The sequence below is a fragment of the Anopheles gambiae genome, chromosome X (genome assembly GCF_943734735.2).
Source record: "Anopheles gambiae chromosome X, idAnoGambNW_F1_1, whole genome shotgun sequence".
Classification (NCBI taxonomy): Eukaryota; Metazoa; Arthropoda; class Insecta; order Diptera; family Culicidae; genus Anopheles; species Anopheles gambiae.
The window spans coordinates 8,992,320-9,015,758 of NC_064600.1; the positions used below are offsets into that span (position 1 = coordinate 8,992,320).

The 23,439-nt window shown below is 47.3% G+C and overlaps 4 protein-coding genes across 13 annotated transcripts in view; 2 read left to right on the forward strand and 2 right to left on the reverse strand.

Annotated features, from left to right (window-relative positions):
- The window catches only part of LOC5666818 (uncharacterized), a 90,327-nt gene extending 84,285 nt beyond the window's left edge, over positions 1 to 6,042 (reverse strand). For 2 of the 10 annotated variants that reach the window (XM_061646719.1, XM_061646656.1), the window contains exon 1: positions 5,564 to 5,982. The gene's annotated coding sequence lies outside the window, so the exon portion shown is untranslated. Of the gene's footprint in view, positions 1 to 5,075; positions 5,355 to 5,563 lie in introns of all 10 variants that reach the window. The other 8 variants (XM_061646415.1, XM_061646509.1, XM_061646364.1 and 5 more) reach the window with 8 other exon arrangements.
- Positions 6,043 to 9,037: 2,995 nt separating this feature from the next.
- On the forward strand, positions 9,038 to 13,947 carry LOC1271735 (protein scarlet). The gene is made up of 4 exons (XM_310585.5): positions 9,038 to 10,037; positions 12,094 to 12,971; positions 13,063 to 13,633; positions 13,709 to 13,947. Exons 1-4 carry the CDS (start codon positions 9,590 to 9,592, stop codon positions 13,879 to 13,881), a joined length of 2,070 nt encoding a protein of 689 aa, XP_310585.5. The 5' UTR covers positions 9,038 to 9,589; the 3' UTR covers positions 13,882 to 13,947.
- Positions 13,948 to 16,584: 2,637 nt separating this feature from the next.
- Positions 16,585 to 18,640, forward strand: LOC1271734 (zinc finger protein 567). Its single transcript, XM_310584.6, has 2 exons — positions 16,585 to 17,075; positions 17,152 to 18,640. Exons 1-2 carry the CDS (start codon positions 16,845 to 16,847, stop codon positions 18,199 to 18,201), a joined length of 1,281 nt encoding a protein of 426 aa, XP_310584.5. The 5' UTR covers positions 16,585 to 16,844; the 3' UTR covers positions 18,202 to 18,640.
- Positions 18,641 to 21,229: 2,589 nt separating this feature from the next.
- LOC4575990 (large ribosomal subunit protein uL22m) lies at positions 21,230 to 22,152 on the reverse strand. The gene has a single exon (XM_001237271.4). It carries the CDS (start codon positions 21,930 to 21,932, stop codon positions 21,276 to 21,278), a length of 657 nt encoding a protein of 218 aa, XP_001237272.4. The 5' UTR covers positions 21,933 to 22,152; the 3' UTR covers positions 21,230 to 21,275.
- Positions 22,153 to 23,439: the final 1,287 nt, after the last annotated feature.

Consider the following 23,439-nt stretch of genomic DNA (forward strand, 5'->3'; position numbering starts at 1 on the left):
CTATTCTCCCCTATCGAGCTGTCCCGGTTGAAGTTGTCTCACCATTTGAAGTTGTCAAAGTTCCCCGGACTCGCTGGTGCATGGCGATGCGTAACGCCCAAGCTCGGCAGACTTGATGCACTCTTCACGGAATCTGATCATTTTCCGGCTAGATTTCGCCACAGCGGGCAGGCTTGCCAATGCACCGTTTGCGGCCGGACTTCGCAGGAACGCAGTCGTTCTAAGTGCACCGTCCGCCTGCTCTCGACTCGGCAGCACCTATCGGGCCGCCCAAATCACGCCCAGGCACCAGCATGCACTCGGGCGCGATGCACCAACCTCCTGGGAAACCCTCCCCGTAAGACTGATGATTTGCCACTCCGACCGATTGAATGAAGCCGCCGAGCCGTTGGCATGAATGTATTAAGTCGGATAATGTGTGTGTGTGTGTGTTCGTGGTTTTTTTTATCTTCTTTTTGCTACACCGTCAGCAAACCGTTTCATTCAAAACAGCACGGCGACTTCTCGGCTCGGATTTAATGACAACCTCCGGTGAAGGACGGGAGCGAGCTTGGCATTCGCCGGCCATTCAGAAGAAAAGGCAAGAAAGAAAAATAAAGAAGACCTTTGTCGAACGGTGACTAAAAGTTCTCCAACATTCTCGAGAATGATGCCTGTTGTAGAAGGGGGGGGGGGATTGGAGACGCTTCTACCCTTTTCTTGGTTACTTCTCTCCTCTCTCTCTCGTTCTCTCTTTGTATATCTCTCTCTCTCTCTCTTTCGTTTTATCGAGCAGGCGTTGTTGTCATCTACGCGTGTCTACCGTTGCGATGTGTGTGCCTAGAACCGCGTGCCACCACCTCCTCAACCACCCCAACCCCCCCCCCCCCCCTTCCACCCCATTTGCCTGCTTCTCTTACAATGAAAGGCTTTATGTGTTGTGTGCGCCCGGCATGAAAGACGTTCTATTCATTGCCCCTGTTTCCCAACCAGCCTTCCCCTTCCCCACCAACTCCCTCCCGCTACTTCCTTCTGGGCAGTTCTTGCTCTCTTTTACGGCTCGATTTCGATCGGCGGCGCGGTCCCCGATGCATTACCGGCTGCTCCACCCTGATTATGCTTGCAACCACACATCCCACCCTCCCCTCCCCCCCCCCCTCCCACCAACCCGCAACTATTAGAGTGGCGTGCTTTTCTTCATCCAGCGTGTAAACACCAGAAGCAGCATCTCGACCGAAGGGAGGGGGAGGGGAGGAGGGGAGCAGGACTTGCAGGCTCTGCACCCCGCCGCAGCAGCCTCGGATCGAAACGGGCAATGATCATGATCATCGTTCCCCGGGCAACCTGAGGGAGTGAGGGGGTTGGAGGGGGGAGGGGAGTTATCCTGAGTTTGGAATGGAGAACGAAAAAAAAGGGACGGAAGGAGGGACGGCAAGGGCACAAAAGCATAACAAACGCGATCGGGGCCCGGGAACACGACGTCTGGCAGGAAACTGGAAGCAGCAGCAGCAGCAAAAGAAGAAACGACAACAAAAAAAACAAGCGGAATTGAAAAGAATGGTAGGAAAGGGAATGAAACACTAATGTACAAACAACAACAACAGCAACAAAAACAGGAAAAGGGAACGGGAAAAGTGAGAAAAATCTGTTGGCCAGTGCGTTTTGATCCGTTCGAAAAAGAGAGAGAGAAAGAGAGAGAGAGAGAGAGAGAGAGAGAGAGAGAGAGAACACGCGCAAAGATGATTCGAGCAGTGGAAAAGCCAACGCAAAAGAGACGATCTAACCGTGCGCGCGTTTCTCTCTCTCTCTCTCCCCCTCTCTCTCTCTCCCCCTCTCTCTCTCTCTGTGTCTCTATGTGTGCGCGGCACTGTGATAGTATGTTTGGCAGTGTGAGGGAACGGAAAGTGGCTGTCGATCTTTCCGAGGGCGAGCGGAGGGAGAGCGCAATGGACAACAACAAAAAATAAATCTGCACGAAAAAATCGCGCAACATTGCGACACACACACAGTGCGCCCCGTCCAACACGGATGATGACGTGGGCAGGTTTCGTGTGTATTGTGCGCTGCGGGACTGGCTGTATCGTTTGGTGGACTGTATTTGTTTGGAGTTCCTTGTTCAAAGAGCGAAAGAGAGAGTGAGCGAGAGAGAGGAGAGAGAGAGAGAGAGAGAGAGAGAGGAGCTGTCAGGAAACTGCACGTGGTGAAAGTGCGTGTTGCAGTTATTCAACGAGGTCGTGGGGAAAGGAAGTCGGCGGAACGGTAATGTTCATCAGTCGAGCAAATGGGGGAAGGAGAGAAGGATAAGGTTTGTTTGAGCAGCACAAACACACACAGACACATACACACTGGTCAATTCTGTTGATTTGATCTGTGTTGATCAACACACAAACACAGAAACCAAACCAAACACTACAAATTGCAAACCATTCTCCCTTTTTGCGCACTCACACTCGCTCCCAATTGCACTGTCAGTGTGTGTGTGTGTGCGTAAGTTTAAAAAGGCCTTTTTTTGTTTTTGCCCAACTGCCCCCGAGAAGCTGTCAAAGCGGTCGAGCGGCAGAAGCAGAGGGCGCACTCCGGGAGATGCTGATGCGTCCAGGTCGCGTGTAGTGATGATTAGAGATCGCTCATGACTCAACCGCCGCTCGCTTTCTCGCTCTGTGCCCCCAGCCCCGGCGCACGCAAATCACACGTCACACACGTCACACAGGGTTCGCTCGCTTTGATTTGAACCTGCCCTGATTTGTTAAATGGCAATGGAATCGGAATACAATATGTTTAAAATGTGAAGTTTAACTTCTTTTTTGCTCTTTTGATCAGGGCGTCAGGGCGTGCGATCGGTCGACTGTGCAGGATTGTAAATTACGGGGCCGATTGAGCCTGTGTGCTACCATTAGCCTGTGGCCTTGGCCCTTTTTAATTCATCGACGATGGCGGGGGCTGGAGGAGGGAAGGGGAAGGGCGACCAGTCTTGCAGGGATTTAGGGCGTGTTTTGAAGATTGATACAGAAAATTAACAATAATCTTCAAACGGACCTTAAATTCAACGTGAGAGAGTTCATCGAGCGCTCTAAAAGCTTTTCAAAAACATTGTTGGGGACTTTCATTGTTTGTTTGACATTTGAATGGTGAAATTATGTCAATACCGAAAAAAACAAGAAAAACATATTTGCCTATTCATCGCAACCTGTATCACGCAGGATTTAATTTATAAGCTGAAGTATGCAAATTTCATACCACAAAAACAGGAAAAAAACAAAACGAGTTTGCAATGTATGTCTTTGTTTGTACATAATTGACGGGAAAACAAAAAAATAACCAACACGGCGGAAAGCTACTGCCAACTTGAGTATTGAATACACACACGTACGACGATTTGAACTTTGACAGTTAAAAGTAATCATTTAGCAGAAATTAATTCATTGCTTTTTAAATTTCTCACTGAAATCCGTTTCTTTAAATACTTGTGAAGATTCCCCAACCTACCCAAAACGGGAATCTTTATATCGTTTAACGAGTTTCGACGGTTCAACTTCGGCTATACAGTTGTTGTCGCTAAGTTGGCCGTAATGTCTGAAGGGAACAGTGTGTTCCCAAATTAATGAATTGAAGTTAAGTGGTTATTAATTTCATTGATAGAATTTTGAAGCATGCCAATTGCTTTACCAATTTCGGAAGTGAATTTTGAGGTGTAAACGATGTTTTGAGAATTTATGAAATCTCATTAGGTTTTGTAGTGTTTTTGCAGAAACATGAAATGAAATACAGTCATAAATCTACTCAAACACCCTACCCATTGAACATAATTCCTTCAAGAAGGGTCGGTATTTGTTGACTTGCAGACAAGAAAAGGTGCGTTTACAGCGACTGTAAACTATGCATTGACCGACATTCGGACATGCGGCTTCTTCGTCTTACCACCTTGCTTTGGGACTTTTTTTTTCGATACCAAACACAGTCGTATCTCCTTTATCATTCCACTGATAGGCTGAAATTGCAGCTTTCTGGCTTAAATTGTGAAAGGTGTCCCAGCAATCAACAATTTCAAATATTGCACATAAAGCGAGTGAAGTGCAAAAGGTTGTAAAAAATAATACACACCCCAGCAATATCAGTCGGGGGAAGCCAGCCCCTGCAAAGCAAAGGTGCTGGACCCTAACTATGACCTGGACACATTGTACACGTTCTAATGAAGCGTTTTCACGCGAAACAAAGCGATCTAATGCAAAGCGACCGGCTTGAGATCATTGTACGCTCTCCTGTCAGTCCTGCCACTCGTTACCTATCATGGACACAATACACACAGAGAGAGAGAGAGACAGATGAGGGAGTGCACACAGGCGCGTCCTATCAAAAAATTGGAAAACGCAACAAGATCACGGGAGAGCCCACGATTTGTTTTTTTTTTTTTTGACAGCTCTCGACCAGCGCCAGGTAAATATGCCAAAAAAAAACGGCCTCCGATGTCATTTGGGCGCTTTTGTGTGTGTTCTTCTTCCTCCTTTACTAGCTAGCGCATCAAGCGCATACGCACATTTATGTCACCCACCTTTATGGCGATCAGCGATGATCATTAGCGGTATGTGTGTGTGTGTGTGTGTGTTTTTGTTTAATCGTTTGACAGGTTGGGGTGGGTGGTGATGAGAGGGGGAAATAGAAACGGGAGCACACGGGAAGCTGCAAAAGGTAGCGAAGATAATGGACGGCAGTGTGGAATGAGACGCGTTGCGGTGGTATTGGTGGTTCTCGATCGGGGCGCGCGTTACGGTGCGATGCGACGCAGACACGCACGGGGCTTCTCGCTCGCTGTCTCTCTCGCTCTCTCACCACTGCAGCGCTATGACCGGAGTGTCGAGGAGGAGCGGGGATTTTTTTTGTCTTCTTCTATCGCTGCTACTGCTTCTTTTTTTCCTGTTTTCTCTTTGGCCCTTTTGGAGTGTTGTCACACTGATAACCACCCCGCAAATGTGTGGGTAATGGGGAGGGGGGGGAATGGGACAGTCTGCAGTGAGATGGTTATCGATCGCGGTTTTTTTTTTCGCTTTTTTGTTTGCTTTAATGCCCAACCATGACTGTGAGTGTATGCGTTTGCTTACGTCTAGCGGTCGCCTAGGGAAGCTGCATAGCGATGCACCGATCGATGGGGTGAGTGCTGGAAACAAAAAAAAAAAATCGCGACAGCTGACGGCCCGGGCGTGTTGCCTCTTTTCTTCTTCCTTATTTAGGAGATTTTTTTTTTTTTTGGTCACAACACACCGGAAAGGTTGATTGGCGAACTATGCTGGCCTAATGCTAACTATGCTCCCAGGCCGTTCCCTGGCCATGCCGAGCGCTTCTCGACGTCATACTGCACGCTTTTGTTTTATCACATTTAGCTTGGCGAAGCGAAACACAACAATACGCACGCAGTTTAATAAACTTTAGCAATTGCAATGGATAAGGTGGACGGGGTACTCGGACCCGGCACACGCAACGAGCGAAAGAGAGAAAGATAAAGCGAGACAGAGCGCGCGCAGCGGCGAATGGAATAAAAAATATATATAGGCAGCGTTCGTGTGTCTCTTACCCCTCCTACTACACTTACCACACTGCCCGGCACTGTACACTGCGTTTCCATACACTATTTTTATTTGAGTGTTTTATTCTCTCGCTCTCTCTCTCGCTCACACACAAAGGTACGACTGCCGATAAATGCTCACATTCGCTTCCGTTTGCTCACGCACGCACGACTTGCAAACAACAGCAGCAACACACCATTATTCGAAATTAAAACATTAACCGTTTTACTTTTCTGTTTTTTTTTTTCTTTGCGCTTCTTCTGTTCATCTACCGCACTCTTTCTCTCTCTCGCTCTCACTCGCACACACACGCACTCCTTTTGCCCGCTCTGCTTTCTTTACCGAAACAACACACACCGTCGTCACAGACCCGAAAGTGTCGGCACACACGCATACACGTCCGGACGGTTCGAGCTTTGCTTGGGAAGTAAGTGCGATCTCGTTTATCCGTGGTGTGTAGCGCTCGCACACGCGCGCGTGCTCGCACCCGCTGCCGACCCTTTTCCCGAAGGCGCACCCGTTAGCTGCCACGGATGATGCGGTGGCGGCCGTCTCGCGCTGCTGTCAGTTTGGCGGCGACGGCTCCAACACTCCCGGGGTGGTGAATTGTGATTTTGAATAAGTTTTTCTCCATTTTTCTGCATTTTTTCTTCCCATCCAGCTCTTCTCGTGATTCTCGTCATAATTGAAAATTTGCATACTTCAATTGTAGTTTGATTCGTTTGATTTTATTAAAAAAAAAAAACACACACACATTTCATCGCACGGTTGGTTTGTTTTCCAAAGGTAGAAAGAAAGGTAGAAAAGCAAACGTTTGATGCTATGCAGAACCGTCACGTGGCTGGTGCACAGCGGGGTGATTTACCTGGAAGCACAACGGGCACCATGCTCACTCCTATTTCTAACGTCATTTGAAGACATCGAGCCCTAAACATCGAATGCTGCGGGCTCGTGTAATCCGGGCGGGCAAGAATGTTGATTATTTGCGACTTATTTTCAAGCACATATGTTGAAATAAAAATGTGAAAAAACTACAGCCAGTTCCCGAGTTACGCGGATTCGGAGATGTGCGGTTTTCTCCATTTGACAGATCAAATGTCAAATCAGTCTTATTTGCTTCAAGAATTGTCCAGTGCAGTATAAATTGCATTTTTGCTGATAAATGTAATCTGCTTAATAACTAAAAATATCATAATGGTCTCCACGAATCGTTTAAAGTAAATGATAAAGTGTATAGAAGTGCTAAATTTAATTTAGTAATCAATTGAAATTTGCCCGAAAATCGCGAAATTCGACTTACGCGACTTTTTTCGGGAACACACAAAACCTGTAACTCGAGAACAGACTGTAAATGAAATTCATCGAATATTGTTTGTGCGCCGTGAATGACCCAAGCGCCACAGATTAAGCTTAAACGACTGGAAAATTGAATATCCATAGAAAAAAAAGAAAGCTCCACAGCTTCATTGGTTTGATCAATAGATGGCGTATTAAAACTGATTATTATATTGCTATCCTTTACTTGCAATGTGTTTCGGCAAGTTTCATCTTATCATGACCTATATAGCCTTCTAACTTTCTGAGCAAAATCTAAATTATTGGTCGTGTGATCAGATACGTGGCTATCAACACCAACGACCATTACTCAAATCTCACTTGCTTCAGTGCTGGTGGGGGTCTCCTTTGGAGTTTAGTATTTAAACAATCGTATCGCCGTTCTAGTTCTAGCGATGCATTACTTCAATGCGAAACCATACAACAGTACAGAGGAAATGAGAAAGCTCTCCTCCAAGCGATGAAGCTCAACTGGTTGGGGTATCCCACCAACAGAGAGCGCCACCAGCTTTTTTGCTATTTTTAGAATGCATGAGTCGTTTGCCGTCTGCTAAACGAAGTCTTTCTATATTCCGTTTAGGTAGAGTGCTTGAGTCGTTTAGAAGCCGTTTAGTGGTCGTTTAGTGGATTTGTGGCACTTGGGGAGTTTGAATTGATTTAAAGCTGCTATTTTTAATTTTCTTGTTGTTTAAAAATAAAAAAAAATAAAAACTTTGAACTCTGTTACTGGCAACCAAGACAATTCCTTTTCCAGTCAATCGGGCTACCCAGCCGGAGAAAGTGGCCAGTGACTTTGAGGGCTTATTGCTTTAAAATGCACATAACAATATTGATGCAATATTGTGAAAAACTTGAACAAAAAAAGCAGTTTAAGAGCAATCACAACAATTCCTAAAAAAAATTGCGACCAAGAATTATACGACCAAGATTTTTGCGACCAAGATTTTTGCGACCAAGAATTTTGCGACCAAGAATTTTGCGACCAAGAATTTTGCAACCAAGAATTTTGCGAACAAGAAATTTGCGACCAAGAATTTTGCGACCAAGATTTGTGCGACCACAATTTGTGCGACCACACCAGCAAAATTCTTGGTCGCATAATACTTCGTCGAATAATTCTTCGTCGCAAAATTCTTGGTTGCATATTTCCTGGTCGCAAAATTCTTGATTGTAAAATCCTTGTTCGCAAAATTCTTGGTCGCAAAAATCTTGGTCGCAAAATTCTTGGTCGTTTAATTCTTGGTTGCAAAAGAAGAAAAACCAGTCATATTTTACGATCATGTTTTGATATTTAAATTCTCGCTTTAATATGTTTTACTGGGGCGCCGTTTCTACAGGCACATTTAAAAGCCATTTACCCGGGGTAGCAAAACAAAAACATGTAGAATAAATCATTCTCCATGTTTGTGTGGATAAGCAAACTTCCCATCCTTCTGATGGAGCCCGCCTTCGCTTTCTCCTCCGTTTCATTGCTCGAGCGCACAGGGCTCAGAAACTACTGCTGACCCAGAAGCTCAACTACGAGGGAGCCGCATGCCGAACCTAACCACATCATCATCTGGCAAAATCTGGCGCCATACATTTGCAAAGCCCCCATCCGCAACAGTCGGAAGTGAGGTTACGGCAACGGTCGGAAGAAGCACAAAAACACATACACACACAACCCGCACCAGATCAAAAGACATCCAATACAGCCCCTGGGTGGGGGGGGGGGGGGCACTGCCGGAGCAATGAGCCACCGATCATTACCCCATTGACACTTCAAACCCCCTCTCGCCGGGTGTGCCTCCTTGCAGCTGCCTCCAAACCGCTGCACTAGTAAGGATTCACTAGGAATGGAGGAGCAGGGCAGGGGAGGGATGAATGAAGAGAAGGAACTCATTACTACACATCCTACGAGCCGGCCCGGCAAACGAAATGTGTCGATGCGGCTAGTGTTACCCGTGGGGCCCAACCGGCTTCGCGAACGTTCGTCGCCTCCACACCGGCGCTGGTTCCTGAATGAATCCTTACACCTCTCTGGCCGTCCGTCCGTCAACCCCACGGTCGGAAGGGGGTCAAAGCGGGGCAAGAGATGGCACCTAGGGGGGGGGAGGGGGACAGTTTTCGTGCGAAGGAAACCGCAGCACTGCCAGGTACGCTCGCTTCGGTATTGATTTCCAGCCACCGCTTGATGGGACGGCACGGGGACCCTTGAGGGTTCGGTTACACATCTATCCACCGGAGGGGTTTTTTTTTTTGTAACGCCAGTTCCGAATTCGAAATGCTCCGCGTTTGTGTGTGTGTGTGTGAGTAAGAGATGGATGGTTTCTTCTTTTTATGTTTTCGGGGGAAGGAAGGAAACCCTTACCTGTCGGGCAGCTCAGTTCGAGTTGGATCGTGCAGCAGTAAGTACACGCGTCGTGGCAGTGCGTCGTCGTCACGATCGCGACGAAGGAACGTTTTCGTGTGTGTATTTGTGTGTGAAAGAGAGAGAGAGAGGGAGAAAAGGAGAGAGCCAGAGTGGGTGTTTGGGAGCTGGCAAAGTGTACGAAATTGATGGGCTGCCCGCATGTGCCCCAGGGCACACAGTGAGTGATGCAAGGGAGCGTTTTGTAGGCAGGCGTCCCGGAACAGTGCCCCAAACCAGTCAACCCAACCCAAAACCCAAAACCGAAACCGAACCGCCGGGTAGCAAAGGTTAGCGCCGACGTGTCCGCATCCTGCCGGCCAGTTCCATGACCAAGCAATCGGCAATCAAACTGCTCAACATGGTGGCGAACGGACGCAAGCGACACTCGTCGATCAACGAGCAGCAGCTGGTGCCGCTCGAACCGCCACCGGGCAGCTGCCTGTCGTCGCCGACGCCGCCGCCGCCGCCGCCCGCTGGCTCCGGCACCGGCCGCTGCTATCAGTCGTCCCTGCGCAGCTACAGCAAGTGGTCGCCGACCGAGCAGGGCGCGACGCTCGTCTGGCGCGATCTGTGCGTGTACGCGACGGCCGGACCGGCCAAGGGCGGCGGCTGCGGGGGCGGGGGCGGTCCGCCCGGCTGCCACCGGCCCACGATCAAGCGCATCATCAACAACGTGAGCGGTGCGGTCACACCCGGGACACTGATCGCGCTGATGGGCTCGAGCGGTGCCGGCAAGAGTACGCTCATGTCGGCCCTCGCCTACCGTACACCCCGTAAGTGCTGCGTGTGGGAGGGGTTCGGGAGCTACAGCGGCTCTTGCCACAGTGCTGGGCCAGTTTAACTGGGTAGGGGGGGGGGCTATTACGGGTATCGAATTCCGCACCGGAATGTTAGTGTAACGTCTAAGGCTTAGCAAGTGGACGGAATGGACGTTTGTATCCAGTTACAAGACGCGTCCGCACCGCAACCAAGAAATCCCAGCGCTTGGTAATGGCGTAACAGAGCGCCTAAGATGTCTAGTTTCTAGTGCCTACGATGTCTAGTTGCTAGTGCCTAAGGCCGCGGGGCCACGGGGCTTTCTCAAGCGCTCAAAACTAGTTCACTGAATACTTTTACCAACGTGATTACCGAGAAACGAATAGCACAAATGCTCTTATTTCAACTAGCCAATCGCTGCATCGTCAACGTTCTCAAAGATTCTCAAACCGATTTTGTGTCAATTCGACAAATGTTGAGAACGTAGGTTTCTCAAAAACACTCATTAGTGCTTGAGAAAATGAGCGTTGAGAAACCCCATGGCCCCGCGGCCTAAGATGTCTTCCTCGGAGAAATTGAACAATTATTGGAAGTAAAGTCGTCCTAGACGCAGATCAACACGTACGCTGTTACTGTAGGTCTTAGTTAAGAACTTCTCAAATTATTCCGGAAGATGTCTTGTGACAGCTCTTGTGCTCTTGATGTTCCTGAAGACACTAAATAGAGAAAGATAGAAATTCTATCAGACAATACAGCTGTTTTGTTTCAAGCGAATGATCAACAAACCATTCCGTATTATCTCATGTCTCTCTCTCAAAAGAAGACATCTTCAGTACACATAATTGACGGGCTTAAGGTTTCTGAAGATATCAAAGTACCGAGATGAGCTATTCAAAGGCTACTCCCGGAGGTTTCTGTTACTCCTTAACGTTCGCCCACAAGCATTCTTTACTGCTTTATGTACAATTATTCTAAAAAATTTGTTCCTGAGTTTAAGGTTCCTGAAGATATTAGGTAACGGCGATCAAGCAGGAAGGACGGTTCAAAAGTATCGGAACGTCTGATATTCCACAGCGATGGCCGTGCTCGACCTATTTCCTGGAAAAGATTAAATTATCTCAGATGTTTTGTTCTTGAGTTAATTCCTGATCTTATGGAGTAACTACGACGAAAGGGTCTTTCCAGAAGGAGAGAAAACAGAGTCTATGTTCCCAAGCACGAATCATTCTATGCCGCCTAAAGTCTCTTCTATAGATTTTTCGACAGTTCCAGCCGATTAGTTTCAACTGAAAAGCTATTCTCTAGCAGGTTCTCCTCGCTGGTCTCAAAATAGTCATTAGAGAAAAGAAAAAAAAAGCAACATAATGTGCCACATAAAATCCCTTCAATGGCTTCCATGTCGTCATGTCGACATAGTCCCCCAGCAGATGTATTAACAGCAGCAAACTTCCCGAAAGGCAACTCCGGAGCTCAATGTTTTGCAAATATCTTCCACTGCTAAACAACTGCGATCAATAATCATTTACCAAAACACTCAAAAGCAAAGCCTTCGACAATGTCTCGCCGTCCGTTAATATCCCTCCCCGAACTCCTTCGTACGCGTCGCTCCTTCCCAACACACCAAAAACTTACATTGAAATGGTCCACCCAGCATTGGCAGGGCTTCCTGTGTCGGCTTCTTAACCGGTTTACACATGTGTATTTCACCGCACTGCTACAGTGTGTGACGGTCGGTGCGTCTACGTCAGCTGTGGCGGTTGGCACGGTTAGTGGAAACCAAACGAAACTGTCCACTCAGACATCTTCAGCTTAGCGAACGATCCAGCGTCCACTTACGGTCCCAAATAGCTTCAAAGTAGTTTGCGCCATTTTGCTGCAGGTGAATGTCTTACCTGTGTGTGTGAGCCAGGGGGGGGGGGGGGGGGGGGGTGGGGCAGTTATGAAGGGGAAATGTTGTCCATCATACGTAAACATAAGAGGTTTCCTTCCGTCGTGGAAATAACATAATCCTTCAGGGGTTTCCCCTGAATTCTTCCCCTGCTCGCACAACTCATCACTCTTTCTTCCCCTTAGCCGGAACCGTCGTCCAGGGGGACATCCTGGTGAACGGGCAGCCGGTCGGGCCGTACATGTACCGGCTGAGCGGGTTCGTGCACCAGGACGACCTGTTCGTCGGCTCGCTGACCGTGCACGAGCACATGTACTTCATGGCGAAGCTGCGGCTGGACCGGCGCGTCGGCCACCGGGCGATCGACCAGACGATACGGGACCTGCTCGAGCGGGTCGGGCTGGCCCGGTGCGCCGGCACCCGCATCGGCGAGGCCGGCGACGGCAAGATGCTGTCCGGGGGTGAGAAGAAGCGGCTCGCGTTCGCGACCGAGCTGCTGACCAAGCCGACGCTGCTGTTCTGCGACGAGCCGACGACCGGCCTGGACTCGTACGGTGCGCAGGCGCTGGTGTCGACGCTGCAGCAGCTGGCCCGCCGCGGCACCGCCATCATCTGCACGATCCACCAGCCGTCCTCGCAGCTGTTCTCGATGTTCGACCAGGTGATGCTGCTGGCGGAGGGCCGGGTCGCGTACGCCGGCCGGCCGCACGAGGCGCTCGCCTTCTTCGCCCGGCACGGGCACGCCTGCCCGCCCAGCTACAACCCGGCCGAGTATCTGATCGGGGCGCTCGCGACCGCCCCGGGGTACGAGCAGGCGTCCCAGCGGGCCGCCCACCGCCTGTGCGATCTGTTCGCGGTGAGCGAGGCGGCCGGCCAGCGCGACGTCCTCATCAACCTGGAGGTGCACATGGCGGAGAGCGGCGACTATCGCGTGACCGACGAGGTGCAGCATCTGGCCGGCCGGCCCCACTGGCTGCACACGACCGCCTGGCTGACGTACCGGGCGCTGCTGACGGTGGTGCGCGACCCGACCGTGCAGTATCTGCGCCTGCTGCAGAAGATTGTAAGTGTTTGTGAGCCGAAGGATCAATGGGAAGATCCTTCATCCTTCACGTGTCCTTTTATGGTTTCTCTCCCCTCCCTCTCCCGCACAGGCGATCGCACTGATGGCCGGGCTCTGCTTTACCGGTGCGATCGAGCCGACCCAGCTCGGGGTGCAGGCGACGCAGGGCCTCCTGTTCATCCTCATCTCGGAGAACACGTTCACGCCGATGTACGCGGTGCTGGCCGTCTTTCCCGAAACCTTTCCGCTCTTTATGCGCGAAACGAAGAACGGCCTGTACCACCCCTCCCAGTATTACGTCGCGAACGTGGCCGCGATGCTGCCCGGGCTCGTGCTGGAGCCGCTCGTGTTCGTGCTGATCGCGTACTGGCTCGCGGCACTGCGCCCCACGCTCCACGCGTTCCTGGTGACGGCGGCCGCCGCCACGCTCGTGATGAACGTGTCGACCGCGTGCGGTTGCTTCTTCTCGGCCGCGTTCAACTCGCTGCCGCTCGCGATGGCCTACCTGGTGCCGTTCGACTACATCCTCATGATCACGTCCGGCGTGTTTATCCACCTGAACACGATGCCGGCCGCGACCCGCTGGCTGCCGTACATCTCCTGGATGATGTACGCGAACGAGGCGATGTCGATCGCCCAGTGGGAAGGTGTCAGCAATATCAGTAAGTAGCGAGGGCAAGCGGCCCGAAACCCCAGCAGTGGATGCAATGTTTGACCGAAATCTTTTGTTTGCCCAGCCTGCCCCGCCGTTGACGACAAGCTGCCCTGCCTGCGGACCGGCGGCGAGGTGCTGGAGCACTACAGCTTCAGCGAAACGCACCTGGCACCGAACCTGTGGGCGATGGTGTTGCTCTACTTCGGCTTCCACCTGCTCGGCTACCTGTTTCTGTGGCGCAAAACCAAGCGCTAGGCGCGTCCGGGCAATTCTCACCATGTACTCGGCTTTTGTTTGGAAATACACCAGAGCGAAACCGCGTTCAGCTGTGTAGCGTTTGGATTTTTTTTTCCTCTCTTCATTTTAGCTGCTTACATTTGCAAAACACTGCCAACGGAATTTTAACGGCAAAAAAGAAACAAAACATCGCACGTGGTGAATTTAGCAATTCGATGTTTAGCGACGACAGCGCAATGATGGTTTTTTCAGGGTGTGACGAGCAGTTTATTGTTTTCTCGAAAGAATATTATAATAGAATTTGATAAATATTTTTGAGCGTAAGAAATACATTTTACTAAATTTCTCCCATAGTATTGTCAGGGATAGTCAAAAGAGTAAGTTATTGAATTAGAATGAGAGGATGATTAGTATTATTGTTAATAGTAAAAACACAAGTAAAAAGGTCGATTAACTATCGAGAATTGTAACTGTTTTGCATTATGCTTTTATTCTCCTTTTTTTCACTAAACATATAGCTGAGTTTGAGATTGTCACCACGAGTTATTTAAATAATAAGAATCGATATCCATTTGTTTAACCTGTTTAGGGTTATTAGTAGTAGGCGACTTGAACCTAAAATATGCATAGAAAAAAAAAAAGAATGCTCCAGGTTTGCTCACTAGATGGCGTTTCATAAGTCATCATTATACCCAAGTGCCACAGATTAAGCTTAAACGACTGGAAAATTGAATATCCATAGAAAAAAATGAAAGCTCCACAGCTTCATTGGTTTGATCAATAGATGGCGTATTAAAACTGATTATTATATTGCTATCCTTTTCTTGCAATGTGTTTCGACAAGTTTCATCTTATCATGACCTATATAGCCTTCTAACTTTCTGAGCAAAAATCTATATGAATGGTCGTGAGGTCAGATACGTGGGTATCAACACCAACGACCATTACTCAAATCTCACTTGCTTCAGTGCTGGTGGTTTCCGTTGGAGTTTAGTATTTAAACAATCGTATCGCCGTTCTAGTTCTAGCGATGCATAACTTCAATGCGAAACCATACAACAGTACAGAGGAAATGAGAAAGCTCTCCTCCAAGCGATGAAGCTCAACTGGTTGGGGTATCCCACCAACAGAGAGCGCCACCAGCTTTTTTGCTATTTTTAGAATGCATGAGTCGTTTGCCGTCTGCTAAACGAAGTCTTTCTATATTCCGTTTAGGTAGAGAACTTGAGTCGTTTAGAAGCCGTTTAGTGGTCGTTTAGTGGATTTGTGGCACTTGGGTATTGCTGTCATTTTCTTGCAATGTGTTTCGCAGCTTCTTCTAATCATGACTTCGAACTTTCTAAGCAAACATTTATAAGAATGATGGCATAACATTGGACATTAGCTTTTAAATATTCGTATCGCCTTTTTAGTTCCAGCGATGCATAACCTCAATGCGAAACCAAACAACAATACAGAGGGAAGGAGGAAGCTTTCAAAGCGAGGAAAGCTCCACTGTATTACAGTGTATCCCACCAACAGATGGCGCCACCAGCTTTATATATTCCGTTTAGATTAAGAGGTTGGGTCGTTTACAGCCCGTTTAGTGGTCGTTGGGTTAGGAGTCACTCGGCAGTAGCCCAAATAGCCAGAATGGCTTAAGCAGCTCATTTTGGCACGCTACAGATCACTGTTTGAATTCGCCTTTTGCAGTAGATAAACAGCATCAAAGTTCTATGTGGGTTTATCAAACAGCGCCTAAGCAGCTTCCTCACAGTCGTTGCCACCTAATTTTGGCCCTAAGGCATCAATTTTTGCCAGTGCGCATCAATTTTTGACCTTAACGCACCTATTTTTGTCTGTAAGTCATCAATTTTTGACTCCTGTAGGAATCGTGACAATTTTACAAGGTATTTAAGCAGATTTTGAACAATTGTTATTCCACATCTAATTAAAAATACAAAAACTGTGTAAATTGATTGTTTCTTGAGAAAAAATGATGAAATTTTAGAAATTTTAAAGCTTTTGTTTACGGCTGAAAATACATGGCAAATATTTTTCACTCCATTAAATCTTCCAAAATTGGCAAAACTTTTGTTTTATTTTAAATTCTATCAATAAAATTATTCATTATTTAACTTAATTTCAATCATTTCAGAACACACAGTTTCAGAAATTACGTACAATTTTGTAAATAAAGCGATTGACTCACAGTCAAAAATTGATGCCTTCGAGGCAAAAATTGATGCGCACTGTCAAAAATTGATGCCTTCGAGGCAAAAATCGTGACACGCTGTCAAAAATAGGTGCCTTTTAGACAAAAATAGGTTAGTTAGAGTCAAAATTTAGCGGCAACGACTGTATGCCACGGTGCCAGGGATTATTTTTCTTTGTGTTTTATTTTCAAGCAAGCGTCATCGATGAAATAAACAACAGGATTTGTTTTGTTTGTGTACATGTGTATATTTTTAAATCCTTTGTATTGATGAATTACACAAAATTTTACACAATTTACTGATAATTCAAAAAGAAATGTCAAAAACAAAAAAATCGGGTAACTTGAATTCGCGTAACCCGAGTGTCGCTCAACTCGGGGAAAGACTGTAAATGAAACAAAAATGTACTTTATCTGTTTTTTTCTTTTCCTGCAAATTAGTCCGGTTTACTTATATTCACCAAAGTGGTGAATTAGCTCTTGATGAACGTCAATAGCAGGGTGGTGAATAAGCGCCTAGCGTCATCATTGCCCGCTGGGAATCGTAGTTCCCTTTTCGCACCCAATCCCGCGTTTTCCCTTTGCGGCATGTGTTGTTTGTTGATGTATTTGTAGTTTCCGCAATACATTTTCCAGTGCTACACGTTTTCGCGGCAAAGAAAAGTGCGCGTTAGAAATTAATTGCGAAGCGCATCATCTGTCTAAGTTGTGTTCCGGTGTTGTTGAGTGAGCAAACACGAACAAACAAAAAGCATAGTCCCGTGCGGTCCCTTTGCGCGATGAGAAAATGGCTCCCTGCTCGACCACCGATCATCAGCACCAAGCAACCGGCCAGCAATCAGAGCAGGCGATGGAGGGTGCCGTCATCTTGGACGGCAGCGCCCAGCCGCCATTGAGCGCGCTTCTGCCGGTTCAATGTGCCGGCAACCGCAGCCATCGCTACAAGTGCGACCACTGCGAGCAAACGTTCAAGCGACGCGACGAGCACGATCGGCACCGCTACACGCACACCGGAGTGGTAAGTGGCACTGGAACGGGAAATGGGAAGGCGGCAAACCACACACACACACACACGTTTTGGTTTTTGCTTGCAGCACGCCTACCCCTGCCTGGAGCCGGACTGCGGCAAAGCCTACTCGAACCGGTCCCATCTGCTGCGGCACGTGCGGGCCTGCCATCTGGAGAGTGCCGGTACCGCCCGGCCCGAGGTCGACTGCAGCCATCCGAACTGTGCGATGAAGTTCACCAGCCGGCAGGCGATGAAGCGCCACTACCAGACGAAGCACGTGCTGGGCAAACCGTACGCGTGCGACGCGTGCGGCGAGCGGTTCTGGCGCAAGCTGCAGCTGAAGCTGCACAAGGTGCGCCACACCGGCGAGTATCCGCACCGGTGCGAGCACTGCGGCCAGGGGTTCGTGAACGCGCGCACGATGCGGAGCCACCGGTGCCGGCAGAACGCGCACCGCTGCCCGGACTGTGCGCGCGAGTTCCTGCGCTGGTCCGAGCTGGTGGTGCACCGGCGGCTCGAGCATCCGACCCAGTACCGGTGCGACCAGTGCGACAAGCAGTTCAGCACGAAGCGCAACCTGAACCTGCACGGCCGGGTCCATCGCAAGCAGCAGGAGGCTGCCGCCGGCAAGGACGGGGAGGACGGCGAGCAGCAGCAGCAGCAGCAGCAGCAGGTGGAGGTGCTGGTGTACGAGTGCCCGTACCCGGGCTGTCCCCGGTTTTACGAGCACGAGCGCAACCTGCACGCGCACGTCCGCTCGAAGCACGAGAGCCGCAAGCGGGAGGAGCTCGCCTGCCCGGTCGCCGACTGTGGCAAGGTGCTGGCGACCAAGCAGAAGCTGGAGCAGCACCGCCGGCTGCATCTGCGCGCGTCCAAAGCCCGGGCGAGGGCGTCTGCCCGCAAGGGACGGCCGCAAGCGGGCAGTAGCCGGGCCGCAGCAGGGACGACGGCGACGGTCGTGAGCGAGGCGGCAGAGCCGGCAGTGCCGGCCGGCGAGCCGTCCCGCCCGGCCGACGTGACCACCGACTCGGAGGTGGAGGGTGCCGGCCACATGCTCGAGGATTTGCTCGACAAGCACGTGCAGCACCTGTGCAGCCAGCTCGACACGCTCCGGTCGAATTTGGCCCCGATGTAAGCCCGTGCACAGTGTACAGAGGTTAGGTTTAGGTAGCGTTTTAGGTTCGAAAATGTTTTGAAACAAACGGGCTCGTGTTTTTTTTTTTGCAGCACAGGAATATCTTTTTTTTTTGGTTTACACTTAGTCATGTAAGGTAGAATTTTCTTTTTTATTTTATTTTTAGGAGGAATTACTTTTAAAAAATGTATGTACAGTTCGCATCTGTACACACCCACACACATCACATGCAAGGTTTTACTGCTTTAAGTTATTATTACAGTGTTAAGCGGTGTGTGCGATTATTGTTATTAATATTCTCTTATTTAAAATGAATTGCAAGCTTTGTTTAGAACCGACAGAGCGAGGGAGGAAAGTTTTTAGAGAATTAATTATTAATAAGTGAGCTATCATTATTGTGCATTTACGTAGCAATATAGCGTGTATATTGAAATATTTACCCAGAGGTCTGTCTTGTGTGATATATTTATTTTTATTAATGTTCGTTTGTTCGTTGAGCCATCGTTTCTGGCCTGCATTACAGGGTTTCCTATGAGTTCTCATAGTTGTGGGACACTTCCTGGACTCTTTCTTATGGGAAGTGAACTTCATATGATGGGAATTGGACTACTTGGCACGCTTTATGAACAGGCTCTTTGAAAATTTCTGTTGGATTTGTCCAACAAGGGTGCTATATAGTCCAATTCCCATTACATTAAGTTCATTTCAAATAACAAGGAGGCAACAAAGTGTCCCACAGCAATGAGAACTCCTGGAAAACCCTGTAATGCATCAGATTGCACAAATACTTCTAACATCTATTTGGCCAGATGTAAACATCGGTAAAAGACAAGGTTTTCAAGATGAATATTATTTTCATTCAGTCTTGTTTGAAAGAGCACTCTGGAGTGAATGACGTACATAATCAGGCTTATTCCGTTCTTTTACTGGATTCGAGTCGAGTAGAAAAAATTGACACGATTGCTCTTAGAAATAGGCTTGTTATTTTAGAAGTCTGCCTGGAAAAATCGATCGAGAAGGGCAGCCGATATCGCAGTAGGCGACAAAAATCCCGACCAGCTCTCGGAGACATCTTTAAAATACGCTTAAACAATTAGAATGTTTGCCAAAAAACAAAGGAATTTCCTGATAGATATTCGAACGAAATGATTTATTTTGCTCTAATTTCATTGAAATATCGATTGCTTTCATGTTGCCCCGTCAAATTTGGGTGTACTGGGGTTTAAATAATTTTATTTAATTAATTCTAACACATATAACTACTTCATCCTTTTCATAGCAAGTCAACTAGAATATTTAAAATACGTAGAATACGTTTTCATGGCTAAAACTCACCTACTCGGCACATTCCTACGGAAACTTCCAAACCGCAATATCCAAATCGACGTCAGCACATCTCGATTGTCGGAATAGAATTATTCTGTAAAATCAAATTTTGACAATCCATTGGGAACACCTTTAATCGTGTATTTTTGTTTAAAAAAAAAACATTGCAAAGCATACAGAAAGCGATGCGCGAAACATTACTGTAGTGGTTAATGATTCAAATTTCCTTTAACCGCTGTCTCAATGATCAAATTTCAACACCGGCATATCCCAATATCCCATACATTTTGTACGGGAAGCTATTGTTTGTCACATTAAATCTTCATTAACTTTTGTTGCGTTGAAAATTAAAATTTCAAATTTGGTACAAAGGATTCGAGCGTTAGTCTTATTTACTTTAGTGAAAAAAAAATGCGATTTTTATAGACTCATTTCCTATTTTTTAATATTTTTGTAAACAACACTCGCCACTTTTAAATGAATGTTTTTACTGCTGTACATTTACTGCATACATTAAAAGTGCCATTTTCCATACATTATTCCGACGATTAAAAAAAAACATACATTTTTCAATTGTTTAATATTGTTTCACAGTCAATATTATCAAACATTATACGTTTGGTAAGTACACTCGCATAGTTACAGAATTTCATGAAGAATACTAATTTTGCCACCCTTGTCTCTGGTGGTATTATTTCTTGTAAATGAAATATGATTAAAAGAGAGCAAATATGAGGCAAAAGCAAAACACGTTTGGTTGTTTTTTGTGTAGAAAATAAATAAATAAATAATACAAAAACATGTTCAAAAAAGGGATAATTTCTGCTTTTCTGCAATCCAAACCATCAGAATAATCCATGAAGTACATAATAACTAATTCATTGAATTTGGTGCCACCAATGAATAAGCCGGTTCCATTTATCAAACAAAGTGTATAAAAAATAATAAATTAAACTTCAAAATTAACATTGCTTCAACAAAGCAAATAAGATTAATGCCTCTATCATTAAACCCATTTAGAATTTTTTAATAATAGTTACACTATAAGTTTTGAAGGGTTTAAAATTAAAAAGTATTACTTCTCATGCAAAATCTATGGGATGTCCGGGCATGCCGGTCGTAGAGATAAGGGGTTTCAAAAGAAAATGCTAAAAATATAATGTTTAGGATTTTTTCACAAATAAGTTCACGTTGTGCCCTTTATAAAAATGCAATTTCCTAAAGATACGTGAAAAAAGTGAGGCAGAAGCCCAACTAAGCTACTTGAATGCGAATTGTCGCTAACTGATTTTCCATTTGCTACGCTTATCAAGGGGTACCAAAAAACCAACCCAAGCAAACGAAATATGTTCAAACCAACTCAATGTCGAGGGCGAATTATTTCCCATTTTGCGTTTACCTTAATATGTCCAGTAAGGCTGGCGTTTAATTAAAGGTTTAAGTTTGTTGCTTGTTTTGATGTTGCATCATTTGAGGCATTTGCTTTAACTATTGAACATGCAAATAGATACGATATTTATCGGATTATGATTGCTTTAAAGATATCCCTGTCCAGAATGGTTAGAATTTCAAAAGCTAAATCAAAGTGTTTAGCCCAAAATGATGGATTTGCATGAATTCTGTTCCCCTGAAAACATTTTCAATTTTCTCTTCCTAACCCACCCAAAACCCATGCTACGCAACGCACCGAGAGCACGTGTTGTTTCCTTTCTACATCGCTTTATTTAACAAACTGCCGGCCCAGTCGCTCACAGCGAACCGGTCACCTTGCGCTTACGCATCGCCTCCTCCCACTCGGCCAGCTGCTGCTCGCCCGTCTTCGGTGCGGCCGGGTAGTAGTGGGCGGGCGGCGTCCCCTCCTCCAGCCGGACAAAGTAGTGGCAGTGCTTGTACTCGACCTCGCCGGTCCGGCCGCGCGCGTGCCGCCGCATGCCCTTGAAGACGCGCCCCTTGCCGCAGAACGATTCCGCCACCCACAGGTTCGTCCGGTACTCGACGTTGTGCCGCTTGACCGCCAGCTCGACCGCCTCGAGGATGGCCTCCTTCACGTAGCTCGCGCCCTTCTTGTCGACGAAGGACAGCTGCCGGACGGCCTCGTCCACCGTCATGCCGCGCACGAACGACGCGACGTACCACATCTTCTTCGGGCTGTACTTGATGTTCGTCTTCTGGTGGCAGACGTAGGCCGGCCGGGCCGGCTCGTCCGGCTGCTGGGGCGGATAGATGACCTTGTTGTACTGGAGCCAGCGCTGCGGGCCGGCATTGTGACCGTTCCAGTTCTTCGCCAGCGGGCCGCCGGCCGTGTGCAGGCTGGCCGCCGCCGGGAGGTGCCGCACCGCCGCTGCCAGGCCGGCGGGCTGTGTGAGGACGAGCCGCTTCAGTGCGGTTGCCAGATAGGTGGCCATGGTGGTGTGTTTCGTAACTAGCTGTGAGATGGGCGGTGGGAGGTGCCCGCCTGGAGGATGCGTACGGGGAACGTCCGGTTGATCGTGATTTATTTCCTTTTTTCTGTTTTTCTTTCACTTTCTTCCCTCAGCCGGTGGGGAAGATGGAAAACTGCACCGCGCTGTGTTATGTATACAGTGTGACATGAAACGTCAGGCACAGTCGAGTCCGCATCATACTGCGACGAGCTCGATCGAGCAGCTCGGGCAGTGGTGCTCGTGCAGTGTGGCCAGATTTTTATGCCGGTTTTCGGTAGGAGCGCCAAAATTTTATCGCTGGTTTTCTTTAGGAATTTCAATTCGGAAGGAATACGGCATGCTCATTTCCGATTTGCTCCCGAGTAGATTTTTTCTGTCAACTTCGATAGAGCGAATTAAATTTCCTGATGATGATAAACCAAGCAAATCAATAAATTAAATAATAAATGTGGTAATAATAATAAATATGAAAGAACAATTCTCTTGCCTTATTCCACCTACGAGAGGCATTTTTGTGCCAAAGTCTTAGTTTGACAGATAAATGCCAATCGAGAAATGACAGTATTTTCCTCCGTTGAATAAGACCTTTATGGTCGTGGTAGACTAGTGAAAAGACTAATTATTAGTTTAAGTTAGAATCTAAGTTTTATTTTATTAATCCTTCGATCCGCACACCAAGACCGTCACCAGTTAAGAGAGCTGCAGTTTCTCTCCAGCTCGTTGATCACCCCGATATATTCTCCTCTTCGTCATCTTCGGCTTCGTTTATCCGATCGGTCGCTCTCGTTGTCGTTGTCCGCCTCCTTATCATCGGCCGCCGTATTCGTAGCCGCCGCATTAAAGCCGAAATCGTTGCGGCCAAGCCAAGGTCGCTACATGTCATTACGCTTTTTTTTGTTTTGTTTTGTTTTTTTTTTTTTTGCTTGATGCTTGCCTTGCAAGAAAATTACCATTGGTGTTTCTGCTTCAAGCATTTTTCTCTTGCTTCACCTGGCAACCTTTCACTTTTACTTCCGTCACGATACTCGTGTTTCTGTTGTTTGGTAGTGCCGGTTGTATCTTCCAACGTAATATAATTCCCGAGTGCGCATCTAACATCTAACGTATTCTCTTCCAGCCGAGTGCCTCCTGCTCTTCATTTTCAACCGAGATGTATTACAGGCATTGCGACAATGCGATCATAATTTCTTACTCCGATGTTCATCGTCAACCTCGTTCTTCTTCAACTTCTTCCGATCAACCTCCTCCGTTCAACCTTCCTGTTACTCGTACTGCAGTTCAATTAGCTGATTAGCCCTTAATGTGCAAGATCATATTGTGAATTTACTATCTGGCAATATTGGTGCATTAGACTTATAGATTCACTTATTTCTTATTCTTCTTTTTTTTTTTTTTTTTTTTTTTTCGTTGTATCCTTAATGTATAATTAACAAAAATTGGGTTTTTTATAGATGTACATGAAAACCATAGAAAATTTTGGTATGTTTCT

What these genes read in the sequence shown, in the direction of transcription:
- LOC1271734 (XM_310584.6), top strand. Translation starts at nt 16,845, where the DNA reads ATGGCTCCCTGCTCGACCACCGATCATCAGCACCAAGCAACCGGCCAG. An exon ending in GCTACACGCACACCGGAGTG is followed by an intron (nt 17,076 to 17,151) that starts GTAAGTGGCACT and finishes TTTTGCTTGCAG; the next exon opens with CACGCCTACCCCTGCCTGGA.
- LOC1271735 (XM_310585.5), top strand. Translation starts at nt 9,590, where the DNA reads ATGACCAAGCAATCGGCAATCAAACTGCTCAACATGGTGGCGAACGGA. An exon ending in CCTCGCCTACCGTACACCCC is followed by an intron (nt 10,038 to 12,093) that starts GTAAGTGCTGCG and finishes TCTTCCCCTTAG; the next exon opens with CCGGAACCGTCGTCCAGGGG. An exon ending in GGAAGGTGTCAGCAATATCA is followed by an intron (nt 13,634 to 13,708) that starts GTAAGTAGCGAG and finishes TTGTTTGCCCAG; the next exon opens with CCTGCCCCGCCGTTGACGAC.
- LOC4575990 (XM_001237271.4), bottom strand. Translation starts at nt 21,932, where the DNA reads ATGGCCACCTATCTGGCAACCGCACTGAAGCGGCTCGTCCTCACACAG.